The 25649-nt window shown below is 50.2% G+C and overlaps 1 protein-coding gene across 8 annotated transcripts in view; it reads right to left on the bottom strand.

Moving 5' to 3' along the window:
- Positions 1 to 25417, bottom strand: part of Pkd1 (polycystin 1, transient receptor potential channel interacting) — a 47950-nt gene extending 22533 nt beyond the window's left edge. For 3 of the 8 annotated variants that reach the window (XM_008767539.4, XM_008767540.4, XM_063268415.1), the window contains exons 1-15: positions 25253 to 25406; positions 24048 to 24963; positions 8169 to 8240; positions 7983 to 8054; positions 7642 to 7811; positions 6708 to 7379; positions 6410 to 6593; positions 5146 to 5363; positions 4771 to 4886; positions 3992 to 4118; positions 3461 to 3693; positions 2246 to 2998; positions 1034 to 1165; positions 649 to 824; positions 210 to 343 (exon numbers count right to left, since the gene is read on the bottom strand). In XM_008767539.4, the coding sequence (XP_008765761.1) occupies positions 210 to 343; positions 649 to 824; positions 1034 to 1165; positions 2246 to 2998; positions 3461 to 3693; positions 3992 to 4118; positions 4771 to 4886; positions 5146 to 5363; positions 6410 to 6593; positions 6708 to 7379; positions 7642 to 7811; positions 7983 to 8054; positions 8169 to 8240; positions 24048 to 24262 (3274 nt within the window). In that variant the 5' untranslated portion in view covers positions 24263 to 24963; positions 25253 to 25406. Of the gene's footprint in view, positions 1 to 209; positions 344 to 648; positions 825 to 924; positions 944 to 1033; positions 1166 to 2245; positions 2999 to 3460; positions 3694 to 3991; positions 4119 to 4770; positions 4887 to 5145; positions 5364 to 6409; positions 6594 to 6707; positions 7380 to 7641; positions 7812 to 7982; positions 8055 to 8168; positions 8241 to 24047; positions 24964 to 25252 lie in introns of those variants that run through there. The other 5 variants (XM_063268414.1, XM_008767541.4, NM_001414013.1 and 2 more) reach the window with 5 other exon arrangements.
- Positions 25418 to 25649: the final 232 nt, after the last annotated feature.

The raw sequence follows: 25649 nt of genomic DNA, 5'->3' as shown, positions 1-25649 counted from the left end.
CCCCAAAAGGCTGAAAGCTGGAGACTAGAGGACCCTGTTCCTGGAAAATGTAAAGCTTCAGGGACCCTGTCAACCCCGAATCCTCGACATGTAGGTGCCCCTCCTTTACCCAACCCAGGCTGGATCAAAGTGAGAGTGAGATGGGCTGTCATACCCAAAGGTAGGCTGTCCAAGCTCAGAACTTGAAAGGCAACGGCCCCACCCCTCACCTGGGGTATTGTAAATATGCGTGGTATTGTGTTCCACCAGCACCTGGGCCACTGTGGGATCTGGGACCTGGAAGGACTCGTCGTATGGAGGCTTGAACTGGCGAAGTACCTGTTCCCCATCCCCAAAGTTCCACCTGCCAGGGCATCAGGTAGACAGTGAGCAAGCAAGATAAGCAGACAGAGCGCCCCGGTTCTAAATGAACGTCTACAATCACTTTCCTAGTTCATGGGTTCAAGGTACTACGTTGGCTCTACTATACCAAGACCTCTGGCCCTCACATTGTCCTACCCACTAGTACTCCCAATAGAGAAGGAAATTGCAGCTCTTGAGCCAGGATTCCAGGGTAAATGCTAGGGACTGAAATAAGAACCTGATGCCATCCCCAACCCAGGCCCCATTAGATAGCCACACCCCCTCTCTAGGCCCAGAGGCACTCACAGAAAAGCCACCTCCACAGCGGAATCCACCAGCACACCACCTGTCAGTGCCAGTGTAGCATTGGGGGGTAACACAGCCGGCACTGCAGATACCCACAGCCCATGCATCTTGTTCATCCGCTCCACAGTGACATTGTAGTTCACGGTGATGTTGCTCACATGGTTAGAGGCTGTCAGCTGAGGAGACAGGCATCAGTGGGTATGGCCCAGAGGCAGCAAGGACAGACCAATGGGTGAAAGGCCTTGAGCCCCGACTCAGCAGCCTCCCCACACTCACCCACGGCTGCAGCAGGGTCCTCAGGGGCAAAGCAAAGCAGAACAGAAGGCAAAAGTGAGCACCCAGATATCCCAGGACCCCATGCCTCCCTTCACTAGTCCCTGCCTACCGAGAGTTTGAAGACAGCAGCAGTCTGGTATATTACATTGAAGACAGTGTTGTGGAAAGTCAGGGACTGTTTATCATCAATGGTCCACCGGAAGGCCACATCCGAGCCAGCCTCCACCATGGGGCTGTACCGCTAGGGAAAGGACATGACATTGGCCAAAGCTGATTTTGTCCCAACCTAAAGCTGACTCTGCTCCTGGACCCATCCCCCCTCAGACTTACTGAAGAATTTTGTGTGTGGTGTGGGATAGACAAGGGGGTCTACCAGCTGAACCCTGACTGCAAAGACACCCATGTAAAGGAAGGCAGAGAAGTACCCAGGACCATGTCGGCTCAGGAGCTTTATAGTATGGGGGCCAAGCATGGGTACTGGGAGCCAGTGTCAAGTACACCTCTCTAATCTATAGCCACGCGGTCTTCATTACACCTTGACCTCTCCCTCAATCCCTTGGTCCCATCTGTGAAGTGGACCAAGAATCAGCAACACATCAGCATCACCCCGACCAACCAGTCCTCATAAGCTTCCTTCTCTGGTGGACAATCTTTTGGGAAAACACTTGAATCTCAATGGGCCTCAGTCTCGGAGGTTGACCCAGGTCGATGCAGAGCAGGTGTATCCACAGGGGAATCCAGTTTACAACTGGACAAATCATGAGATGGACAGAAATGGCCCTTTAAATGAATGACTGCTGGTGCTAGGGTGGGCATGCCCAAGATGAGGACAATGCCATCCCCCTAGGGTACTAGAGTAGCCACCTGGATCTTGAACTTTCAGATCCCATTTCAACAGGCACATGCATCAGGGAGCTACAAACACCTCGGATGGCCCAAAAGCACATGAGGACTCATGGAGGCTCAGGGAAAGGAGGGGCAAGTGTGATGAAGTGCTTCCTAAAATCTAAAGAGTACAAAAATCTGAGTCTTTAGAACAGATGTTCTAACTGTGACCTTCAGTAACTTACAAGTTGTTAAATGGGGCTCAGGCATAGCTCACAACAATAAAACCTGTCTAGCATGAGTCCCTAGGTTCCAAACGCAGCGCCACTCAGAAGGGAGATAATCACTAGCAGGCAAGGGCTCCCCAACAGGTTCTACAGGAAAGCATGTAATAGATGCTATCATCCCTAGAAAACAGCTGAAGGGGATCCTTCCTCAGTGGGGAGGGGGCTTCCTGTTTTTACCATTTAGAGGCTGGGTTGTAGGACACACTTACCACCAGGATGCCCTGCAGCACTCGGGCCTCTGGGCTTGGCACAGCACGGAGACCACAGATGGGTTCCTCAGCAGTAACCCTCAGACTGAGGTTGGCCTGGCTGGCTCCATTTTGTGCCACAATCTCTACTGTGTGATCCCCCTCCTTGAGCCTGGGCAACACCAACACTGAGAACAGGGTGCCATTGGCCTCTTCGGTGCAATCTTGCTTGAGAAAATCCACCTCAGGAGGGCAGGCATCCTCAAAGGGAGCACTAACGTTGCCCCCAAACCAATGAGCTGTGGCAGTGGCATTAGCGCCAGAATCTACCTGAAGCACCAAGATTGAGCCATTGGTTGGCACATAGATGTGGCCATCAAGGGGAATGGGGTGAATGACTCTCAGTCCAGCTACTGGAGAGACCACACTGAAACTGCAGGACAAGTTTTGCCTGGATATGCTGTTGCCCACTGTAGCCCGGACCTCATAGTGCCCAGGATGCTGTAGTCCAGGGTTAGACCCAAGGCCCAGCAGTGGGGTAAGCTGCTCTGTGACCAAAAGTAGCTGTAGGGAGCAGACAGGGCCAGCCCAAGCTTCTTCCAGATGGACAGGCAGGTTGGTCATCCAATCTGAGGCATTGGTTGAAAGGTACAGGGCTTGGCCAGGACAGCTGGAAGCCAGGGGACAGTGTAGGAAGGTGCCTGGGCCAGCGTCATGCTGTAAGGCAACGAGATCACCAGGAAGCATAGGAACATCCTGACCATGGAGGGTGACCTATAGAAGAGGGAGGCAGTGTTGTATCACATCCCCATAATGAAGACTGGAAGGACAACTGAGACAGAATGGACAGGATACCCATATCAGGCCTCAGCACTCTGTCAATGGTGCTTCATGGAGTCCCTGCCCCAAGGCACTCATGGCTGAGATAAGCAACAGGACATTGTAATATAGAGGACATGCACAAGGAAGATATAGCAAGAGTGACTGCCACAGGTGGGAAGAACTTTCTCAGGGAATAAGGCGAGAAAGCAGGTAGCTGCTCCGAGAGAGAGTACATGTTCCCCCTCAGAAGACAGGACAGAGGCCCTGAGGAAGAGATGAGACTGAACACAGGAGCATCAGGGCAAGGCTACTGGGCATATACAAGAAGCCTGCAAGGTTGAGAGATCACAATCTTGGGTAGATAGGGGGAAGTACCCTCAAGAATAGGTCAGAGACCCACACCAGGACACATACCAAGTATTGCGTAGGAGGCCCTGCAGGCACAGAAAAAAAGAACTCCTTCCATAGTGTATAGCTGGCTCTAGGGAGTCCCAGCCTTGATGCAGACCCATTGATGCAGACATGAGAGTTACACAAAGCATCAAAAGGTACACAGACATTGGCTCCAGGACACCACAGTTCCTCAGGCACACACTTGGGGGCCGGCTCAGTACTGTTGTCAAGCTCACTGCTGCCTTCTGGGGCCACTGTGGGGAAAGGAAGAATGTCACGAGCCTGAGTCACTAGTGAGCTACTCTCAGGGATGCTCCACTTACCCTCCTTAAAACCAAACCTTGATAGGCAGTTCCCCAGTCTCCATCATCACTCCCCTGCCACTAGTGCATGCCCAAGCAGGTACCACCCAATCTATCTTTGGGACAAGGAAACAGGAATGGGCAACTCTGTAGAGCCTGTCACCACTCTACCTTGAGGCCAGAATCAGAAGGCATGATAAAATTCAGACAACCCACTAAGCCTCCAACTCTTTCCCTTTCGGAGTCCCACCTGCTTCTCTTGAGTGCCGGTACACTTGCAAACGAAGCTGGACAGGATCTTCAAGCTCCTGGGTCTCAAACTCTGCTGCAGTGAGAAAGGCTTCCTGGCTAGGACTCAGGCCAGGGAACACCATGACCTGGAGGAGATGACACAGCTCAGCTCAAAAGATCTACCCCTTGCAGTGTAAGTACAACCCTCTGAAGGCCACCTTAATCCTTGATTCATGTCACTTGGGAAGAAAAACCAAATCAAAGCCATCTGTGAACAACAGGAAGCCTAAAGCAGGAAGATCATGAGTCCAAGGCCTTCTTGGGCTATACAATAAGACTTGTGTGAAAAAAATAAAAATTTACCTGAGAAAAGGTTCTAGAGAAGCAGAGTTTTTCAGGTAACAGAACTAGATGCTTTTCATTTATGCACTCTGAGTAGTTTTCTAACTGTCAGACTGAGCACACTAATAATTTTAACAACTTGTAACAAAGCCAACTTGAAAGGTTTTGGTTTTTTTTTGTTTTGTTTTTTTGTTTTTTTTTTTTTGTTTTTTTTTTTTTGGTTCTTTTTTTCGGAGCTGGGGATTGAACCCAGGGCCTTGCGCTTCCTAGGCAAGCGCTCTACCACTGAGCTAAATCCCCAACCCCAGGTTTTGTTTGTTTTGTTTGGTTGGGTTAGGGTGCTAAGAACTGAACCCAGATCCTAAACCATGTCCCCAGTCCCCAGCTTGATTATTAGCCACAGAGCAGTAAAGTAATGCTGCAAAAGGGGTTCTAGAACACAAAGGGCTGGCCTACCTCCACGGGCTGCAGGGGGCCCTGGAGAGTTCCCTGCTGTGCCAGTGGTTGCAGAGGTCCAGACCGGCCTCCACCAGACACTCCCAGGAGAAAGTTGTCAGCATCCCCCACAGGCCCTACGGGTGGTAAATATGCATGAGGTGCCAGGGCCAGGCAGAGGTGACCCTCAGGAAACATCCAGGTTGGAGCTAGACTTAGGGCTAAGACACCTGGCAGGACCATCTGGCCCCCTCTCATCTTGTTTCCTCTGTCTTTATTTCTTCTGGTTTAGTCCAACCCAGGCACAAGAACAAATATTCAGCAAACATTCATGGTCAATACTGAGCTGAGAAGACAAGCACAGGGAAGGGTGGCTTCTGTCACAGCAGTCCATACCTCCAGGTCGGAGCTCACAGACATAACTGTGTGGTGCTGAGCACAGGTCTGTGTTGCACTGCCCAGCAGGCCCTAGCCGCACACAGTGCTCCTCGGTGGCTGGGTGTGGCTCCCCAGGCAGCCAATTCTGGCAGCTTTCCAGGCTGAAGGCCTCACCCTGGGGATCCAGGCCTTCTTTCCCCTCCACAGATGAAAAGCCGATCCACACGTCCAAGCTCCTACAGCCAGAGTGAAGGGAGGGCCACACCATCAGGGGGCAGCTCTACTAACTCTGAGGACATACTCTTCATAAGACCCTGGTAAATGAGCCATATCCACCTCATGTTCCACGTGGTAAAACTCTACCCAGCAAGGCCTCCAAACCCAGGCTCATAGCCACATTCATCCAGAGTCATGTCTATGGAACAGCTCTCCTTGGGGACCCATCTCAGACTTGGCCAAGGATCATGGGCCACCAGACCTGAAGGGAAACTCTGAGGGCTGCAGCAGAGGACCATGGGTGCCGCATGATAGTGCTGTCAACACAGGAAGGTCCCTCCAGAGAAGAAATGTAGAGGGTCACGGCCAAGCTTAGGCACAGGTATGCACAAAGGTACATGCTCAGCTGCAGGCACAAGCCTGGACACACACCCTGGAGGGAGTCATAATGGAGCCCTGGCTCCATGTAGGGCATGCTCACCCATCAACTGGATGATTCTGCAGCAGGTCTTAACCACTCTGCACCTCTATTTCCCCTTTTCAACAACACAGGCAATGTAAAGAATGAGATTAACCACTCACAAGACAGGTATTCCACCTAGGGAGCAGTCACCAAGAGAGCTGGAGTGTAGCCTACCATCTACCCAGACACAAGAGCATTGTAGGGCCTAAGAATATGATCCCACAAGCCTGGATAGGCACAGAAGCCACTGATGGGATAGCATGTGCATTGGCAGGGGAGGGACTTAGGGTGGGGTGGGGGTGAGCAATCAACAGTGACCAAAGACTAGTCCTGTCAGCAGGACCAAGGGCCCTCCCCTACAGGGACAGGAAAGACTGGGGACCAGGACCCAGCTCCACCTGTGACACTTCCCAGGAGCAGTTAGAGAAGTTGCCCCCCACCTTTACAAACACAGAGCTGCCAGCAAAGGCCACCTTTGGGGTAGGACACAAAGGCCCAGCTGCCCTAGCTCTCCTTCTGAGCCTCTACAGGCTTCAGGGCTCTGCCCACACCCAGAATTCTGAGCAACCTCTACCCACTTTACCCTTTACAGGATACCTGTACCTGGTAACCTTGGAGACTAGGAAGTGCTGGATGGCAGGACTGTCCACCATAGCCAAAGCAGCTCCAGCCCAGGTCCGACACTGCTCCTGTGCTTGCAGCCAGGGTGCCTTCTCTGCCACCAGGCGGTAGCAGTGCCCATTACCAGGGAAGATCTCCGTGTCCGAGGGGCAGAGTGGGTGCACCACTAGGGATAGTTAGCAATGAACAAGACATCAGGGTATACCTGAGGCTCGGTGCCAGGCTCTGCCCTACCACCAGCTTACAAGAGGAAGCATGAGGGGCGAACCAGGATAGGTACCTTGAGCAGGTTCTTTATCCAAGGCCAGGATGCTATAGGTGACCTCAAGGGCTGAGCCTCCACGATGCCGTATGCCAAGGTCAAGGCTCTCATCACTGTGCACAAAGGATGGGCACACAAGCTCCAGGACAGTAGGTGCCACTTCTACTTGCACCTCTGTCTCCAGCAGAGCTGAGCCAGCCCCCAAGGTCAGCACAACCGTCACGTGATAGCCCCCAGGTAGTACATAGGAGTGGGTGGCAGCAGGGCCAGCCATGTCCACCTCAGGGGAGCCATCTCCAAAGTTCCAGCATGTCGAGCTAATGGGCAGGGGGGAATTAATATGGAAGTCTGCTGGCTGGCCAGAGGCCAGGGGTCCATGGGGCCCCACCAGGGCAGCCCCTGGAGAGGCAGGAAAGGTGTGCTGGAGCAAGGTGGGGCCCCCACAGGCAGAGTTGAAAGACAGCAAGATGCTGGAACACCAGGACGAGCAGGCTGCAGAAGTGTTAGAGGGCTGGCCTGCCCCACAGAGGCACTGATTCTGTTCTGAGAGGGCAGCAAGGCCCTCACCAGCTGAGAAGCAGAAAGCACTGCAGGCCGCAGTCTCAAGTGGTCCCTGGTGGGCAAAGAAGAAGGGCACTGCTGCCACAGCACCCGAGCTGTTGTCAGGGAGACAGGCAACATATTCCTCACCTGGGAACAGAGAGAGACACTGGTTCCAGGGACTTACTTTTTTCTGGCTGCATCATGTTCCCTCACCAACCCTCTTTAAACTCCATGTCAGAGCCACCACCCCCAAAGAGGCCTTCTAGACCCTATCTGGCCACTATTTCCCCATTTATGCTATCCCTGGGCCTCATCTGCCACCAAGTCCATGGCTCCACTCTCTGAACCCTGTCCAATAAGAAAAGGTAGCGTTATCCTTGTCCTATAGCCCCACACCCACTGCACTCACCACAGGCATTGTCCAATAAGGGGGTACTGAGGAGAGGCCGGCCGGCCAGTGGAACGGGCCCCCTGCACGTGGTTGCCTCAGACTGTACCACGTGCACCTGCTGTTCCTTTGCCCAGCGTGGCAGCCACGCCAGACCACAGTTGCACTCAAATGGGTTCCCACTCAGGTTTCTGCAGGGGAGGGGCAGGTGTGGGGCACCAGACCAGCAGGGGTGTAGTTCAGCCTCCCACTACCCACAGCTCTCAAAACTGGGAGGGGCAAGGGAACAGGGCAAGATGACAGAGGAGGTATTGGGGACAGGAGTCCAATTACTGAGACCCACCAAAAACAAAGAAACTTACATTTCACTTAAATTAAATAAATTAGCAAACACGCCTTCTTCTAATGTAGAAATCCTATTATTGCTTAAGTCCCTGCAAGAAAGAAGGATGAGGCAAGGTGTAACCTTTTGATGGCAGATAGCTCTTCCTGCTTGCCTTGAGTAACCTTTAGTGTGATGGGCATATCATCAAGGAAGGGATACTCACAGCTCCACCAGTCCCGAAAGGTTCACCAGGAGCCTGATGTCCAGCGTCTGAAGTAGGTTGTGGGACAGGTCTCTGAGGAATAAGTGACCATGGTCAGGATAGGAGCGCTGGGCTAATTGAGGGCATAACTGGTTCTTACCAGCTTCCCAGAATCTAAAACTATGGCTCCTCACTCCACGAGCGCCCACCCCTATTCTCATAGTCCCCACGAGGTCCTTCTTGCTGGTCTGTGTAGGTCTTATGCTGGGGCACTGCCTTCAGGGACAGCAATAGCAAAAGTTCTCATGGGGACTCAGGCATGGCCAGAATGACCAAAGTGTTACAGTTCTCTGTGGGAAAACAGGAGCAAGGCAGGCTGCTGCACCTCTTCGGTGACCTCCACTGCTGCTCCTCAGTGGCAGACAGAGAGACACAGTGGGCAGCTAGGGGTCAAGGTCAGGGCCACAAAGCAGGAAGTGGCTGTGGTCAAGTTCGCACACATTTTCTTACGGAAGATGTGAGAAATACTAGGGAAACTGGGGTAGAAGGGCCAGGGACTTCAGAATCTGCAAATACCACAGTTCTGAACTGAGGACCACACAGCAGGGCCACACAGAATAACTGACCTGAGCACCTTTCATGTGGCCTCCACACCCTTCTCCAAAAGGAGAACCTGGGGCTACCTCCAGTACAACAGAAGGGAGGGTTCCACACCACCAAGGACTGGCTCCTTATACTTTTTATGAGAGATTCAGGGTTCACCAGAGCTGAAGAAACCAACTGATAGTAGAGGGTCCTCAAATGTTCCCAAAATGCTGTAGGGGCACTAAGGGGAGATGTATAAGGAAGAGCCCTGCTGGATAACCCCATACCACAGTGCTGATAATGACATACAATAAATCTCTCCAAACGAACTATCAAAAACCCTTAATTCAGGGCTTGGGAGATGGCTCAGTATTGTTAAAGCACTTGCCTCAGAAGCAAGAAGACGGAAGTTTAGATCCCAGAGCCCTTATAAATTCTGGCTGGTGAGACTAGCCATACTGGAGAGCTCTGGGTTTGATGAGAGACCTTGTCTCAGAGAATAAGATGGAGAACTCTGGGTTTGACTGAGAGACCTTGCCTCAGAGAATAAGATGGAGAGCTCTGGGTTTGACTGAGAGCCCTTGCCTCAGAGAATAAGATGGAGAGCTCTGGGTTTGACTGAGAGACCTTGTCTCAGAGAATAAGATGGAGAGCTCTGGGTTTGACTGAGAGACCTTGCCTCAGAGAATAAGATGGAGAGCTCTGGGTTTGACTGAGAGACCTTGTCTCAGAGAATAAGATGGAGAGCTCTGGGTTTGACTGAGAGCCCTTGCCTCAGAGAATAAGATGGAGAGCTCTGGGTTTGACTGAGAGACCTTGTCTCAGAGAATAAGATGGAGAGCTCTGGGTTTGACTGAGAGACCTTGCCTCAGAGAATAAGATGGAGAGCTCTGGGTTTGACTGAGAGACCTTGTCTCAGAGAATAAGATGGAGAGCTCTGGGTTTGACTGAGAGCCCTTGTCTCAGAGAATAAGATGGAGAGCTCTGGGTTTGACTGAGAGACCTTGTCTCAGAGAATAAGATGGAGAGCTCTGGGTTTGACTGAGAGCCCTTGTCTCAGAGAATAAGATGGAGAGCTCTGGGTTTGACTGAGAGACCTTGTCTCAGAGAATAAGATGGAGAGCTCTGGGTTTGACTGAGAGACCTTGCCTCAGAGAATAAGATGGAGAGCTCTGGGTTTGACTGAGAGCCCTTGTCTCAGAGAATAAGATGGAAGAGGGACCGAGGGAGATTTCTGCATCCACCTCGGGATTTTCTACACCCATCTGCACATACATGCAAACATACACAAACATACCACATCCACATCCACATCCACATGAAAAATGAGGAGGAAAGACACCCCAGACTTCAAAAACAGATGCTGTGAAGGTCTGTCTAGAGGCACTGTTGAGAGGAATTAACCAATGTGGGAATGGAATGTGAGAAGACAGCCCAATCTGCAAAGTGCTTGAGGGGAGACCTGAGGTAGATTCCCCAGAATCCACATGCAAAGCCAGTTGTGGGGGTGATACTTGCAATCCAGTACAGGGAGGGAAATACAAGCAGATCCCTGGCCTGCTAGCTAGACAGCCTGCCCTAATAATGCAAGCTCCAGACCGATGAGAGACCCTGCCTCAAATGAGTCATATTGCACAGTATTCCTTTTTGTGCTTTGTTTTGTTTTTGTTTTTGCATTTAAGAGGGTCTCACTATGTGACTCTGGTTATCCTGGAACTCACTATGCAGATCAGGCTAGCCTTGAACTCAAAGATCCATCACTCTCGAGTGCTGGGATTAAAGTCATGTACCACCACACCTAGCTGCTGGACAGTATTCCTAAGGAGTCACAAGTGAAGTTGCCCCTTGCCCCACCTTACTCCAGAAATGTTGGGACAGAAGAAATGGCTCAGAGGTTAAGAGCATTTGCTGCTCTTGCAGAGGACTCAAGTTCAGCCCCCAACACCCACATGGTGTCTAACAACCATCTGTAACTCCAGTTCTAGTGATCCAATGACCTATCCTGCCTTCTGTGGGCACTATACAAATATGGGACACTGAAAAACATTCAGAAAAAACCCTGATACACATAAAATAAAACACATCATAAAAAATAAAAATGAAGAAATGTGGGAACATGAACTATACTGCTTTCTACTCTGTCTATAAACTGGAGTAAAGAGGCTGACTGAGAGGAAGGAGTAACAGAAAGGCACTAGACTTTAAGCCTCAGGAGAGAAGCAGGATGACAGCACCAGAGCCTGGCCTTGTAACTCAAGTCACCTGGAACCTGTGGTGGAGTCAGAACATGCTATCGCTGGGATAGAAATATATTTTAAAACACCAGGAACCTGTGCAAGCACAAAAATAAAGCATCAAGGCAAGAGACATAAGACTGGAGAGACAACTCCGCAGTTAGGAGACTTGCTGCTCTTCCAGAGAACCATATTTAGTTCCTAGCACCCACACCAGGCAGCTCCCAACTACAGGAACTCCAGACCAGGGGACCCAGCACCCTCTTCTGGCTTCCACAGAAACATCTGCATCCAAGACAGCCTGACACAAAACACAAGATACACACAAATACACAAGCAATTGTAAAAGCAGGTAGCACACACACTTAGAAGCTGAGGTAGCCATGACTATACAGTGAGGTCCCATCTCAAAACAAACAAACAAACAAACAAAAAAAAAAAAATAGACCCACTACATTCTAAAATAAGCAACCCTGACACAAAAGACAAAATAAAGACCAAGTGAGATGCTGGAGCTGCTGCAGACTTGTGGAGTGACAGCCGCTCAGGAGGCTGAGGCAGGCACATACAACAGTGAGACACTTAAAAACAGTAACAAAACCCAAGGTTCAGAAATGCAATAGGACTTCATCTAACCCACTCCCCCCAGGCCAATCACACCCTTGTTGTAAACCCTGTGAATAAACTACTCAGCAAAGGCCAATGGCGGGCGCTTCCTAGGCTAGTGACAGAGCTAACAGCTCCAGTCAAAAGGAATAGTTAAAGAAAGCTTTCCTGGGGCTGGGGATTTAGCTCAGTGGCAGAGCGCTTGCCTAGGAAGCGCAAGGCCCTGGGTTCGGTCCCCAGCTCTGGGAAAAAAAAAAAAAGAAAGCTTTCCTAACAACCTGACAGCTACTGAATGAAAGTGGAATCACACCTTTCACCCTCTCAATCTGTAGTTGTGTTAATGTCAGGAGTCTAGGCCCAACTCTAGTAACAGAGGTAACTTGGACTCCACCCATAAAGCCAATAAATGACCTAGACACTGCTGGGCCCTTTTAGTGTCAAACTCTACTCAGTGACTTCCTACTTTCTAGCTTCAGGTTCTTAGTAACCCTCAGTCAGCCCTGCAATCCATGTCTTGGGCTCTCTGCCTACATATTCCAACATCCAGTGAGGCTCTTGTATCACCCTGACTCAGAGGACTCTTCCGGGTCCCTCCAGGTTTATCCACCACTCCACTCTTCAATTCATGTAAGCTGCATTCCCCACAAGACTGTGCTTAGTTTTCTGATGGTGATGACTCCCATCAAGAACATGCTTCTTGCAAAGGATCTCCTCCTTCATTCCATTTGGAGAGAGAAAACCTAAAAGGACGCACCTTGCCAGGTAGTGGCTCACACCTTTAATCCCATCACTTGGGGGACAGAGGCAGGCAGATCTCTGAGTTGTTTCAAAACTAACAACAACAATGACTACCAAGAAGCAGCAGCACCCAGTGCAGAGCCCAATCTCTACTTCACAGGATGTCAACCATCCAGGATGCTATAAAACCTCATGGTCTTTAGCCGTGCACCTGTGATGGTCTTGCGTACTGGCTGCTCCACTGTCATCTGTCACCCTAGAAGAGGAAAAACATCAATCCCAGGGAAGCAGCACCCAAAGCACCTGTATTAAGGCCAATAGGAACAATCGCAATGAACACACTGTAGAGTGACACAGGAAAGACTGAACTTGATGCCATGACATGACTAAGCTGCTGAAGCCAGAGGTCAGGGTCTTCCTGGCCTGGCCTCCATCCATAACTAATCTCCCAGACACCACCCTGGACTTTTGCTAGACTCATCTCACCTCCACTATCCAAGCTCCCACACGCGAGGCAATGGCTATACCAGGGGAACATCAGTTAGACTTAAGCAAGGACTCCCCAGTGGCTAGTGACGACATCAGAAAACCTGAACTTTTTAGGAGAAGCCAGGATGTAGACCAAGCAGCAGTGATCCAGGAAAGACTTGGTGAGGTAGGACTAGAGACCAACATAGGCAGGCTCTTATGTTTGTCCCTAACACGGAGGCTTTCTAGCCCAGCCTTTCACGATTAGAAGAGGAAGAGGAAGTAAGGAAAGATCTCCAAATTTCATTTTCTCAGAAAGCTACCCTGAGTGTTAGCTGCTAGGGTCACCTAAGAAACCAGGTGGTACACATCAGCCACAGGGTACTGGGCACCCCTCCTTATCTAAGAACACTTTAATTCCTCATCCAACCAGGTACTCTACTGAAACCAAGCTCAGTAGAACCAGTGAGGCTCCCTCCCCAAGACGCTGCTTTGTAGTATTTTCCCCAGACCTCACCTGGACTTGGTTATAGCCTAGGGAAGAAACAGAGTCATAGGGAATCTACTCAGCTAGACTCCCCAAACCCACAATAGTGAACAAGACAGCTTGGACAGAACTTTGACTCATACCTCTGGGGTTGGAGAACAGCACCAACAGACAGGGTGGTATGAAGATGTGGGGAATGTGGAAAGACACATGAGGCCCTGAACGGAAATTTTCCATGTCCCCATCTGCTGTTGCCATTAGTGTTCTGAGTATGGCCAAACCTGACTACCCCCATCTTTGAAGGCATGACTTCCTGCCCAATGATGTCACCAAAGTATGATGCCCAGGAACCATATTTGGATTCTCTGTAAGGATCTGGGACAAAACTAAGGCTGACACAAGGTATCCTGGCAGAAGGCACTCAGAAGTAAGGGCCAGCACCACAGTCCCTTACTAGTAGCCTAGCTAGAACACTGTAGGAGGGCATGGGCCAACCGGGTTCTCTGAACCCTCTCAGACCTAAGCCAGCAACTTACAAAAGACCCAACAGTCAAGGCTAGTGGGAACCTGAGCTGGGATTTACATGCACTGGGGTAACAGGCAAATGTCCATACTCTCTCCCAGTATGGCAGGTTATCATGCAGTCTGCATTCCCAGGAAAGATAGAACCTCAGTTTCCACACAGATGTGGAGTGCTTCTTCCAGCTTGGGCTATCTGCTGCCCCCTCCTGTCACAGTGGGTGACTATGTTGGAAATGGTGAATGAGGAGCACCCTGCCTCCCACATCAGACCCTCTGTGGGGCTAAATCCCAATACTGCCACCTCTGTGGGGCTACCTGGCTGATAAGAAGGATCCCAGCTTCCCAAGCATATTTGTGGGCTCTCAAACCCCACTAGACATCTTGTTTCTAACTCCTCCCAATTTTCCTCTAATGAAGAGGAACAGGGGCTGGAGAGATGGCTCAGCGGTTAAGAGCATTGACTGCTCTTCCAGAGGTCCTGAGTTCAAATCCCAGCAACCACATGGTGGCTCACAACCATCTGTAATGGGATCTGATGCCCTCTTCTGGCACGTCTGAAGACAGCTACAGTGTACTCATCTATAATAAATAAATAAATCTTTAAAAAAAAAAAAAAAAAAGAGGAACAGGGGCTTCCTAGGACTCCACACACAGGTTACACAAGTTGGGGTGACCAGTGTGAGACAGGGAAAGCAGGCACTCTTAGGGCAACTCTCTGAGACAAGGACAGTAAGAGTATAAAGGCAAGTATGTAGGTCTATGCAAAGGTGGAGAGCAAGGAGGGTCACTGTAATACTGCAGGCTCTTACTAAGATGGGCCAGTTGTTAGGACCAGCCCTGTTCCAGAGCTGCAATAGGAGGCCCTCAACAGGCTGCCCACAACAAGCTACAACCCAGACCAAGAGCTAAGCAACCTCGGTTTCCTCCTCAGCTGTGGGGAGTGGCCTAGGTGCCCACTCCTTAGTCTAGATATAGGGGGTAGGGGGGGAGTAAGGGCCAGCTGGAGCCCCAAAGGAAACATCTGCGCATTCCAGTCACATGTGGTCAACAGGAGGGTGAGTGCCAGCCACCCCCCCACCCCCAGCCCATTGCTGGCCGCCATGCTGGAAACAGGGCTCAGGGGGAACAGTTCTGAGGGGCTGTTTGTGGATGTTATGTAACCCATTTCACAGGAGCCAGCTGCCTCCTCCCTCTAGCAGGCTAAGCCAGCATGGTAAGGAGGAAGCCCCAGTCCTCCCCCAAGGCCCAGCTTCATCTTCTCCCAGGGAGAACAGAGTCTCTTCAATCAGCAAGGGTGATCCCCATAAATATTTCCAACCAGAGCTAGGACAGAAGGAAATGCAAACCACCATGAGGGCACAGTCTCAGGTCTCGGCGGAGGGACAGAGCTCCTAGACTGGCCTCACTCTGGGTGCTTTCAGCACTAATGGGTCTTTCGTAGCCTAGCAGCAGAGCCAGTTAAGTGTAATATCGTTATTCTGTTTTTGTTCTCTTTGCTTTTTGTTCCTTTCTATTTATGGCAAGCAAGGCTGGCTTCCAGGGCCGGAAATGATGTTTAAATTAATGAATTCAAGTTTAAGAGAGTTGGGGAAAAAAACAGCTTAGCACACTGGCATCAGTATGGATGGGGGCAGTCTCTGGATTATACCAGCTGTTTGTCCAGGGAAATGGGTTAGAAAGGCCAGCCATACCTCCCATCTCTCTGCACACACCTTAAGGCCCATCTCTCTCCTGGCTCCAAACCAGGACTCTGCACACACAGTAAAGAGCTCACTCTCAGAGATAACAACGAAAGGACATCAGTACTCATTCAGGCAGTGGAGATGTCCCTGTTGAGAGGCCTTCAACCAGGCTGCAGGACCTTATAGTTCCAGGGCATGGAGATAGAATGAGCCCCACATTGTCTTTTTGTCCTTACAGAACTCTTTGTCACAAGTCCTGAGTCCTCCCACAACCAAACTATCACCAATATGAGATGCCAGGAGTGTCATTACCTGTCTAGGACTTTTTTGGGATCTATAGGCAAAGACAGAATCGAAGACTCAGACCTCAAAACCAGAAGGAATGTGATAGGCGGTGGGTCCTCCTAATATTGAGAGAACCACCTGCCCTAGCTCAAGAAATGGCTGTTCCAAGAGTTGTCCACTGTCCCCATGTTAACAAAACCAATTGGAGGTGGAAGGTCTGCTCACCTCCACAGACAAATGTGGCATGGAGGCCACTCATTCAGACCACAAAAAGGAAAAGAACCAGTACTGGAGACTAGCCTCTCTCCAGACCACCTCCTGGTGTCCGTGCACAATGCCAGGACCATATGCAGCTGCTAACGTCCCATTACACTCAGTAAGAACAGGAGCTGCTCCGCCCTTGATCCCATGGTTCAAAGAGCCTGCCTCTTTCTGCACACTATCTGACATGTCGAACAACAACCAGTAGACCTAAGTTCTTGAAAGGGTGTCAAGAGGCAGATGGAACTTGGTTGCTGCCCTGGTTTCCTAGGCCCTGTGGTGTCCTATAATGGGCAGGGGCCTCAGTGCATCTATAATCACATCTCAACTATGTGGGAACATGGCCAGCAGCAAGAACCAGCTCAATACCCAGGCAATAAAGCAGCATGGAGTCTTAGGATCCTTGAGTCCTCTCTGTTCCTACGCTGCAAGGTGGCCCCTTACTGTAATTCCTACCTCAAAGGCTGAAACCAGAAGAAACTATCTTCTGCCACTGCCAGAGGGACAAAGGTCTTCCCACGGTGGCCCCACAGGATCCAACCCGCAGCAGTGCCGAGGAGAAGGAGGACTGCCTACCTTGACCCCAAGTACACCCCTCTCCTTGGCAATTAGTGCCTGGGCATCACACAGCCTCTTTATGAAGAAGACTTCTGCCAAGCCAGAAAGAACGAGGTGTTCCGAGAAAAGACATGAGCTGCATTTTCCAGCTGTATCTCGTCCTTCAGAGAGACTGCTCACGCCCTGTGGCGCCCACACCAGGCCAGCTGGAGCCACACAGACAGCTGAGGCAGGCCAGGCCTAAGCCTGGAGCCCAGACAGCCAACACCCCAGAAGGCAGCAGGAGAAGCAGAGTGTTTTCATTCCAGAACGCTAGGCGGGCCGGCTGTCTGGGCTCCTGCTGCTGATGTTGGCCACCACAATGTTCCGGAAAGGAAAATGTGTCTCCATCCAAAATGGCTTCCTCAGTTGAAACTCAACCCCAGCCAGGATTTCCCTCAGGACCCAGGGCCACTATGCCCCCCCCCCCCCTCTCAGTATTCACCTTGGGACAGAAAAAAAAGGCCCTTATGATCCAGTAAAGTTCAGAGAGGTCCAGGTATAACAGAGAGGGTCACAAAATGGCAGCCAGAGAAGGCAGAAAAAGGCTACACAGGGAACCCATGTGGAGGCATTCTGTTTGCCCACTGTTGATTGAAAAACTAGAATGCTTTTGGAGAACCCAGAAGAGAAAGCCTAGCATGGTGGCCCATCTTCCGGGCACACTAAGCAGGAAAACTGATGCTAAGTTAAAATCTAGACAGGAATTATCTAGTGAGAGTCTACCTCAAATCAGAAACAAAAAATAGGAAGGGGAAACTGAGGTTTCCATTCATTTTGGTTTTCCTAAACCTTCCCAAGAGCCCAGCACTGTAAGCCAAGGTTCACTGGTATATGGAGCAGAATGCAGGACCATATCACATCATCACCCAAATCAGAGAATGAGGTGAACTGAGACAGCAGATGCCACAGTGTGTTATCTCAATACAGCCTTTCTGCTTCATACATGCCCTTCGGGGCATGAAAAGGCAATATAAAAGCTGAGCTTAGTAAGAGGAAAACTAAGTATGTTGGTTTCCTACTGTAATCCCAGCACCAGTGAGACAAAAACAGAATTGATGCCAAGTTAAAAACCAGTCTCCTCTCTCTATAAGCTCAGGCTAGTCAGAGATACAGAATGAGACAGTAAGACCATTTCTCAAGAAACAAAACTAGAAGAAAAAAATGCAAAGAAGAAAAACAAAAAGGATGGGCAGTCACTCCTACTTGTAGTGCCAGCAGCACAAGGAAAGTGAAGGCAGGGAAATAAGAAATTCTAGGCCCTTGGGGCTGGGGATTTAGCTCAGTGGTAGAGCGCTTACCTAGGAAGCGCAAGGCCCTGGGTTCGATCCCCAGCTCCGAAAAAAAGAACCAAAAAAAAAAAAAAAAAAAGAAATTCTAGGCCCATCTTCAGTACATAATAAGTTTGAGGCCAACATGAGACCCTGTCTCAAAAACAACTAAATAAAACTGGGGGCTGCAGAAGTGTCTCGGCAGCTAAGAGCTTGTGCTGCCTTCCAGAGGTCCTAAATTCAGTTTCCAGCACCCATGTTGTCCAGCTCCAGGAGATGTGACACCCTCTTTTAGCCTATCAGGGTACTTGCACATATGCAGCAGATACACAAACACACCACATACACACATGAATAAAAATAAAATCTAGGGGTGGGGATTTAGCTCAGTGGTAGAGCGCTTGCCTAGCAAGCACAAGGCCCTGGGTTCGGTCCTCAGCTCTGAAAAAAAGAAAAGAAAAATAAATAAATAAAAAAATAAAATCTAGGGGCTGGGGATTTGACTCAGTGGTAGAGCACTTGCCTAGCAACCGCAAGGCCCTGGGTTTGGTCCCCAGCTCTGAAAAAAAGAAAGAAAAAAATAAAATAAAATAAAATCTAGAGCTGGGCATGATGGCATACCTCTTTAGTCCAGCACTCAGGAAGGACAGGCAGGTGAATCTCTGAGTTCAAGGCCAGCCTGGTCTACACAGAGAAACCCTGTCTTGAAAACCAATACATAAAGAAAATATAAAAATTAAAGTAAAATAATACTTTAAAGCAAATATAAATTTAAAAAACAAAACAAGGGGTTGAGGATTTAGCTCAGTGGTAGAGCGCTTGCCTAGGAAGCGCAAGGCCCTGGGTTCGGTCCCCAGCTCCGAAAAAAAGAACCAAAAAAAAAAAAAAAAAAAAAACAAAGAAGCTGGGTGTAGTGGCTAGTACTTGTAACCTCCTCCTCAGGAGGCTGAGATGGTTCACAGCAAACTCTAGGCCAGAGAGTGCCACGAGATGAGATCTTGCCTCAAAAAACAAAACAATTAGAGGGCCTAGCATACTTGGTGCATGCCTCTACTCCAGATACAGGCTGAAGCAAGAGGACATCCTGGGCCGTTCAAGACCAGCCCAGGCAATGGCACAAGAACCCCATCACACCACCCAGAGGTAAGAGGCTAGGGGTAGATCTCATAAATCCTCCCAATGCTAAAGGCATCTTTGAGGTCAGACTTTTGGTCTCCTCATTGAGGTATGAGTAGGAGTCTGCCTGCTCACACTGTTTCTCCTTCTGTACAGCATCTGGCCTGAGTACACATCCCACATTCAGGCTCTCTGTCTGCAATGCTCTTCAGGTATATTTCCTGGTGGCTGGCTGGAATGTTAAGGACAAGGGGACAGTCCCACCACCCCCACCCCCAAATCACAGAGAAGACAGGGGACCTACCTAACTAGCTGTAGTGTTAGTATGGGTGCCAGTGCCTGAACGTGTCCATGCACCACAATCCCTCACCTCTGAGGCCCCTAACTCACCCTGAAGATCCCTTAAGGTATTTACTTTAGGCAAGGAAATCAAGACTTGGGGCTGATTGGTTGAACCAGTCACACGGAAGTGCAAGGTCTGGGACAGGAACCTAAGTCTGATAACAGACTCCCATGCTCTCTCTCCTCCAGACAGAGGGAACTGGGGCAGGGAGGACAAAGCAAACACCCCCCCCAGGGAGCACATACCACACCTGCAAGAAGCCTGGCATAGTGGTGCACACCTTTCATCCCAGGGCTCAAGCAGTAGAGGCAGGTGGAGCTTTATCAGTTCAAGGCCAGCCTGGTATACATAGTGGGTTCCAAGACAGCCAGGGCTACATAGTGAGACCCTATCTCTAGGAAAAGAAAAGAAAAGAAAAGAAAAGAAAGGAAAAGAAAAGGGTTGGGGATTTAGCTCAGTGGTAGAGCGCTTGCCTAGCAACTGCAAGGCCCTGGGTTCGGTCCCCAGCTCCGAAAAAAAAGAAAGAAAAAAAAAAAAAAGAAGAAGAAGAAAAAAGAAAAAAACTAACTAGGGAGAAAATATCTCAACAGTCTATCCCAGCTCCTGAGTGAGTTCCAGGGCCCATGAGAGGAGGCCCTGTCAGGCCCTGTCATCTCTACTCCTTGCCATCTATTAACCAGCCTGAGTGCAGTCTTGGGGGTCAGCCATAAAACGTTCTGACCACACATTACTTTTCTGTGACACACCAGTACATGACTCTAAAAAGTACTTCAACACTGGGAATCTCAACTTCAAAGTCGATACAAGAATGAAAAGACTCCATCCTGCAGCCCCACAGAAAGATGACATTGATGGAAAGAACACAAAAAAACCAGCATAAGCCTCTGAGGGAGCAGACAGGGAAGAGTGTCTCCTGGATAACTTCCTCAGACTTTTTTTTTTTTTTTTTTTTTGTCTCTTAAAATTGGGGCCAGTCTCTTTACGAGAACCAAGCTGGGTCTAAATCTGTGGCGATCATCTTGCCTCTGCCTCCAAGTGTGGGGATGATAAGGATGAACTACCATCCCTGACTCCCATTAACCAACTCTGCTTTTGTATATATTCATTACTTGGTGTAATTAAAGTTTTTACTACCTAAAAATTCAGACAAAAATTGCATACTATGAAGTTCACATTTAGAAATTTACAATTTGATGATTTTTAGTGTCTTCCTTCACAAGCCTGGGTAATGAACACTAATTTCATGTTTTCATCATTCCAAAAAGAAGCCCAACAATCCTTGGCCACCTATCCTCACCACATTATGAATCTTTTCCTGTCAATAGACTTACCTATTCTTAACCTTTCCTAAGGAGTGTTTATGTTTTGAGGTTTTTGGATTTTATTTTTTTAATACCAATATTTCTGTATATGGCCCAGGCTAACCTCAAATCCAAAATTCCCCTGCCTCAATTTCCCTCAGTGTTGAGATTACAAGTATAAACCATCATACCTACTTATCCCCCTCACCCCCTTTTATGAGACAGGATCTCTCTCTGTACACAGCTATAGCTGTGCCCTGGAACTATGTTGACCAGGCTGGCCTCAAAATTTAAAAATGTGTAGCACCAGTACTAGAAATGATTTCTTTTTTGTTTTTTGGTTTTTTGGTTTTTTTTTTTTTTTTTTTTTTTGAGCTGGGGACCAAACCCAGGGCCTTGCGCTTGCTAGGCAAGAGCTCTACCACTGAGCTAAATCCCCAACCCCTAGAAATGATTTCTAAAGCAACCATGTCCGGAGCCAAAAGGCAGTTTATACCTAGTGCCAGGTGAATGTCCCAGAGAGCTTTCTTCAATAATACAATGTCCTGCCTTGTAGTCATTAGCCAGAGAGGTCCCAGAGACCCTGAAAGAGGTGTGTTCCTCCCCAACAGAGCCAGAGACCAGAGAACAGAGACATGCAAGAACCCAACAGCTCACAGCTCAGTAAGTCAGAAACTGGATACAGGAGTCAAAAGTAGAAAAAGAGAACTGGGAAAAGTGTAGCCATCAGCTAGATTGAGACCACCAACTAGTTGTACTATGCAGACCTAATTCAGACCCTAATTTAAACTACCAAAGATCCAGAGACAAGCCTGATAGTACACGTCTGCAATTCCAGCACTAGGAAGACGGACAGCACTAGGAATCGAATGTTTGAGGGTTCAAGGCCAGTCTGTACTACATGTCTACCTGTCTCAAAAAGTATAGAAACAAACAAACAAAAACCCCACCCCAAACAGCTGGGCATGGTGGCACTCACGTTTAGTCCCAGCACTTGACAGGCAGAAGCAGTCAGATCTCTGTGAGTTTGAGGTCAGCTTAACAAAAATGTACACAGTGGACATCCACTAGACCTAAGAAGCTTTTCCTATTTTAGATGTTTTCAGTATTACAATAGATAAAAAAATAAGATGCTGGTCTTTGGCTCAAAAGATAAGACAGGAATGACAGGCAAGAAGGGTGAGGTTCCTTACTCTGTTCTGCATACTTTTCACAGTAACAAAGCTTAAATGATCCACAGTGAAGCTCAAAGTCAGTCACGTAGCAGTGCCTTTCCAGTAACGTCACCTTTCTTAAGCAGCAGCATTTCCCAAGACATGCTGTCTAGCTATGTTCTCAGAAGACCAGCTGTCCTGCTACCAGGACCCAGCTCTTCTGCCACAGTCATACACATACAGAGGGGCCAGATGACCAGAAAGAAGGCAATACTCCCTGGGCACCTAAACACTGGCCTGAAGGTTGCTGTGTCCTTGGTCCTCAGAGAAAACCATCTATCTGATCTCCAGTAGTCTACAGGGTGGACAACCTAGTGGACACACACTGGCCTTGAGAACTAGCAGGGGGAACTCAACACTTGACCCTGAGGCCTCAGCTTCCTGTGAGCTGGTTCTCATAGCTCCTTAAGTCTCTTAGCAGCAGAGGTGGAGGTAGAAAGAAAAATGTAGAATCTTTACCCATCAGCCCACACACGAGGTCTTTCTGATGTCTCTTCACACAATGCGAGGGGCTAATATCTTGAGACTCCTAGGAGCTCCGGTTGGGCCAGGCTATCAGCTCTCAGAAACCCCCTTGTACGGAAACTCAGGGCAACAGCCCAAGCTTCACGGCTGAGCACAGAGCCCACCAACTTGTAGGCTCTCATCTTTCATTTCCTAGACAGCTTTTGGGAGGCCAGCAGGGGGTAGAAGGAACCAACAGGAGCTGGGCCTGACTCCCACAGATACCAAGTAGCAGAGAGAAAGAAGTGCCCTCCCTTATTCATAGCATCCATAAATCTGGATCTGATGCAATTCTGAGGGTCCTGTTAGCAAAAAGGGATCCATCTCCAGAGACAGCTGCACCAGAAATGCTACAGTGCTCAAGGAGTACAATGATAGGTTGGGTGAACCCAAATCTCAGCTCCTTACTATGGTGGAGTCACCATGCCCATTATAAAACCCAGTGAAAGGGTCTGATTTTATTTTAACAAGTTCCTGAGGGGATTCCAGCAGGAACTACTGGGGCTAAAGTGCCCAGAAAGTCTAAGAGGTTGGAATCAGCAGGTCCCTGAGATAAAGTCTGCAATCTTGTCCTCTTTAACATTCTTGATCCAACCCTCGTTGCCAGCACTGCAAAAGCTCCATGCCTCAGGCTACTGTGTCTAGGACCTGATACCTTGACAGTACATCACATCTCCACGTCTGTTTCCTCACCTGTAAAACCAAGGTCTAGCTCTACCACACTCCAGAGAATTGGACTAAGATTTAAAATTTAAGGGGCAGAAAAACCAATCGTGTTTGCAAATAATTTTTCTTGGGCTGGAGAGATGGCTCAGCGGTTAAGAGAACTGACTGCTCTTCCAGAGGTCCTGAGTTCAATTCCCAGCCACCACATGGTGGCTCACAACCATCTGTAATGGGATCCAATGCCCATTTCTGGTGTGTCTGAAGACTGCTACAGTGTACTCATATATTATAAATAAATCTTAAAAAAAAAAAAAAAGCCTGGTCAAGACTTTGTCAGTGAGATTTGCCTGTTATTTTCAAAAGGCAAAACTGGCGATGTCTCGAATGTTTTAACTCCTCCTGGCAATTTCCCCTCCCTAAGTATCTACCTGAGACCCAAACTTTACATACTCTAACACTTCTCCAGCAGTCACTATGTGACATAGGCCAGGCTGCTGGACCCACCTCTTGTCCTTTAAGCATAGACAATTCTTACACATCCATAAAATTCGACTCCTCCCCTAGACGCCAGCTCTGAGCCCCAACAGAAATCTCCTACCCCAGGATACATCTCAATTAGTCTCTAATTAACGTTTATTCTGCAACCTCCTACCACGCCCCACGCACTGTTGCAGCTCCTGTTTGAGGAGCCCTGCAGCGTGAAACCTCAGTCTTCATAGGAACTGGGGGTTTTGGCTACTCTTCTGGGTCACGCCGGCTGAGGTCCAAGGTTTTCCTTATTTAGTCGGGCCGACATCCCTGCTGGAGCCTCGCCCTGGGAGCGGCCAGGCCCCGCTGCGTCTTGCGGCCCGAACTCAGGACCGCGCCCACGCTCTGCGGCCGACAGCCCGGCAATGCTCCAGAAGGGCTCTATCTACCTCAGTCCTGCTCCCCCCGGACCCAGTCATGATGCTCTAGCCAGGCCGCCCGCCGCCATGGCAACCGCCTGCCCGCCTGCACTACCTCGGCACAGCTACTCACAGCGCAGTGGCGTCAGCCGGGATGCGCAGACTCGGCCCGAGTGTCTGAAGCCAGCGACCCGAGCAATTGACGCGGCAGGCAGCGTCGGGCGCCGGGCTGCAAAAGCAGGGGAGCGGGCAAGGCCCGCAGCCGCGCCCAGGGTCTCCGGCCAGCGCTCCGAGCCACAGGCCCAGGCCTAGGGCCAGCGCCAGGCGAGCGGGCGCGCCGGGCGGCATCGTCAGCGCAGCCCGCGCATGGCCCCGGTTCCCCGAGGCCCCTTGCGCCGGCAGCCGCAGTTCAGGAGGGGCCCGCGGACCTCATGATGCGGGCCGGGGCTGGATGCCGCGGCGGCCGTGGCCCGTCTGCGGTGCGACAGCTGCTCAGCGTTCTGGGGCAGGCCGCACCTCAGGGCCTTGGCCGCCTGCTCGCGCATTCGCGCTGCACTGCAGACCCAGCGCCAGCTCCACCTCCTCCCCCACCCCCTGCGCGGAGCGGGGCGCCCACAGGCTCCGCCCCTGCGCTTCCAAGTTGGCCGTGGGTGGGACTGGATGAAGAGAAGGCCTTCACAGGCTCCGCCCTCTTCACTGCAGATCCTGCAATGGGCGGGATCTGAAGGAAGGGCGACCGCAGAGGCTCCGCCCAATAAGCGAGAACTTTGGTGGGCGAGGTCTCACGGGAGGGGAGTCCTCCAGAGGCCCCGCCCTCTGCTCAGTTGGGTTGCTGCAGACCAGGCTTGAAGGTGGAGGAGGCTCCGCCCCCTCTGCTGCGGAGTTTCGAGCCCCGACTCGTTGAGCAACTGCCCGCTTAGGCTCGGTCCCCTACCCACTAGGGCCGGAGGGTTTGTGGCTGGCTATTCATTCCGCTTTCCCGAGTTCCCCCGTGAGGTTCTCTGGCTGTTGAGGTCTCCTTGGAGTCAGTAGGTTTCTTCGTCCCAAACCTGCAATCAACAGTCACAACACTGAAAACACTACTAGGTGCGGAAGAGAGGGATGAGCACCTGGCGGTGGTGGCGCAAGACTTTAGTCCCAATCAATACTCAGGTGGCAGAGGAAGGTGGATCTCTAATTTTGAGGCCAGCTTGGTCTACAGAGTGAGTTCCAGGACAGCCAGGGATATACAGAGAAACACTGTCGAGGTTGGGGGGACGGTCAGCGGATAAAGGAGCTTGCCATGCAAAGCCTAATTACCTGCGTACTAGCCCGAAATCCACGTAAAGATAAACTTACACAAAGTTGTCCTCTGGCCGCTACACCCTCGCCATAGCACGCGCCCTACACTAATAATAAATTTAAAAGAAAAAAAAACACAAAAAACCCCCTGCGGCCTACAGTTTCTGGGTGCCAGCTGTGCGAGCTTCCACTCCGCAAATCTTCTCTGCCCCTGGAGAGTACCGCCGACCTGAGTCAAGAAATACTTGCTGCGTCATTTCATGGACTTCTGCCAGAGGATGCTGCAGAGGCTCGGAAGTGATGCATGAGATTGCGCTCACCTGGAGTGGGAGAAGCTCAGCGCGGTCCCCTCCGCCGCTATGTGCAGCCCACCCTGCGGCTGCTGAGGTGCTGGGGAGATGCTGTCATGCTCACCCGCAAGCATCTCCAGCTCAGGCTTCAGACTCCAGGCACT

Source organism: Rattus norvegicus, chromosome 10 (assembly GCF_036323735.1).
Source record: "Rattus norvegicus strain BN/NHsdMcwi chromosome 10, GRCr8, whole genome shotgun sequence".
In the NCBI taxonomy this organism is placed as follows: Eukaryota; Metazoa; Chordata; class Mammalia; order Rodentia; family Muridae; genus Rattus; species Rattus norvegicus.
Note: the sequence above shows the minus strand (reverse complement) of the source record. Positions and strands in the feature narration are given on the sequence as shown.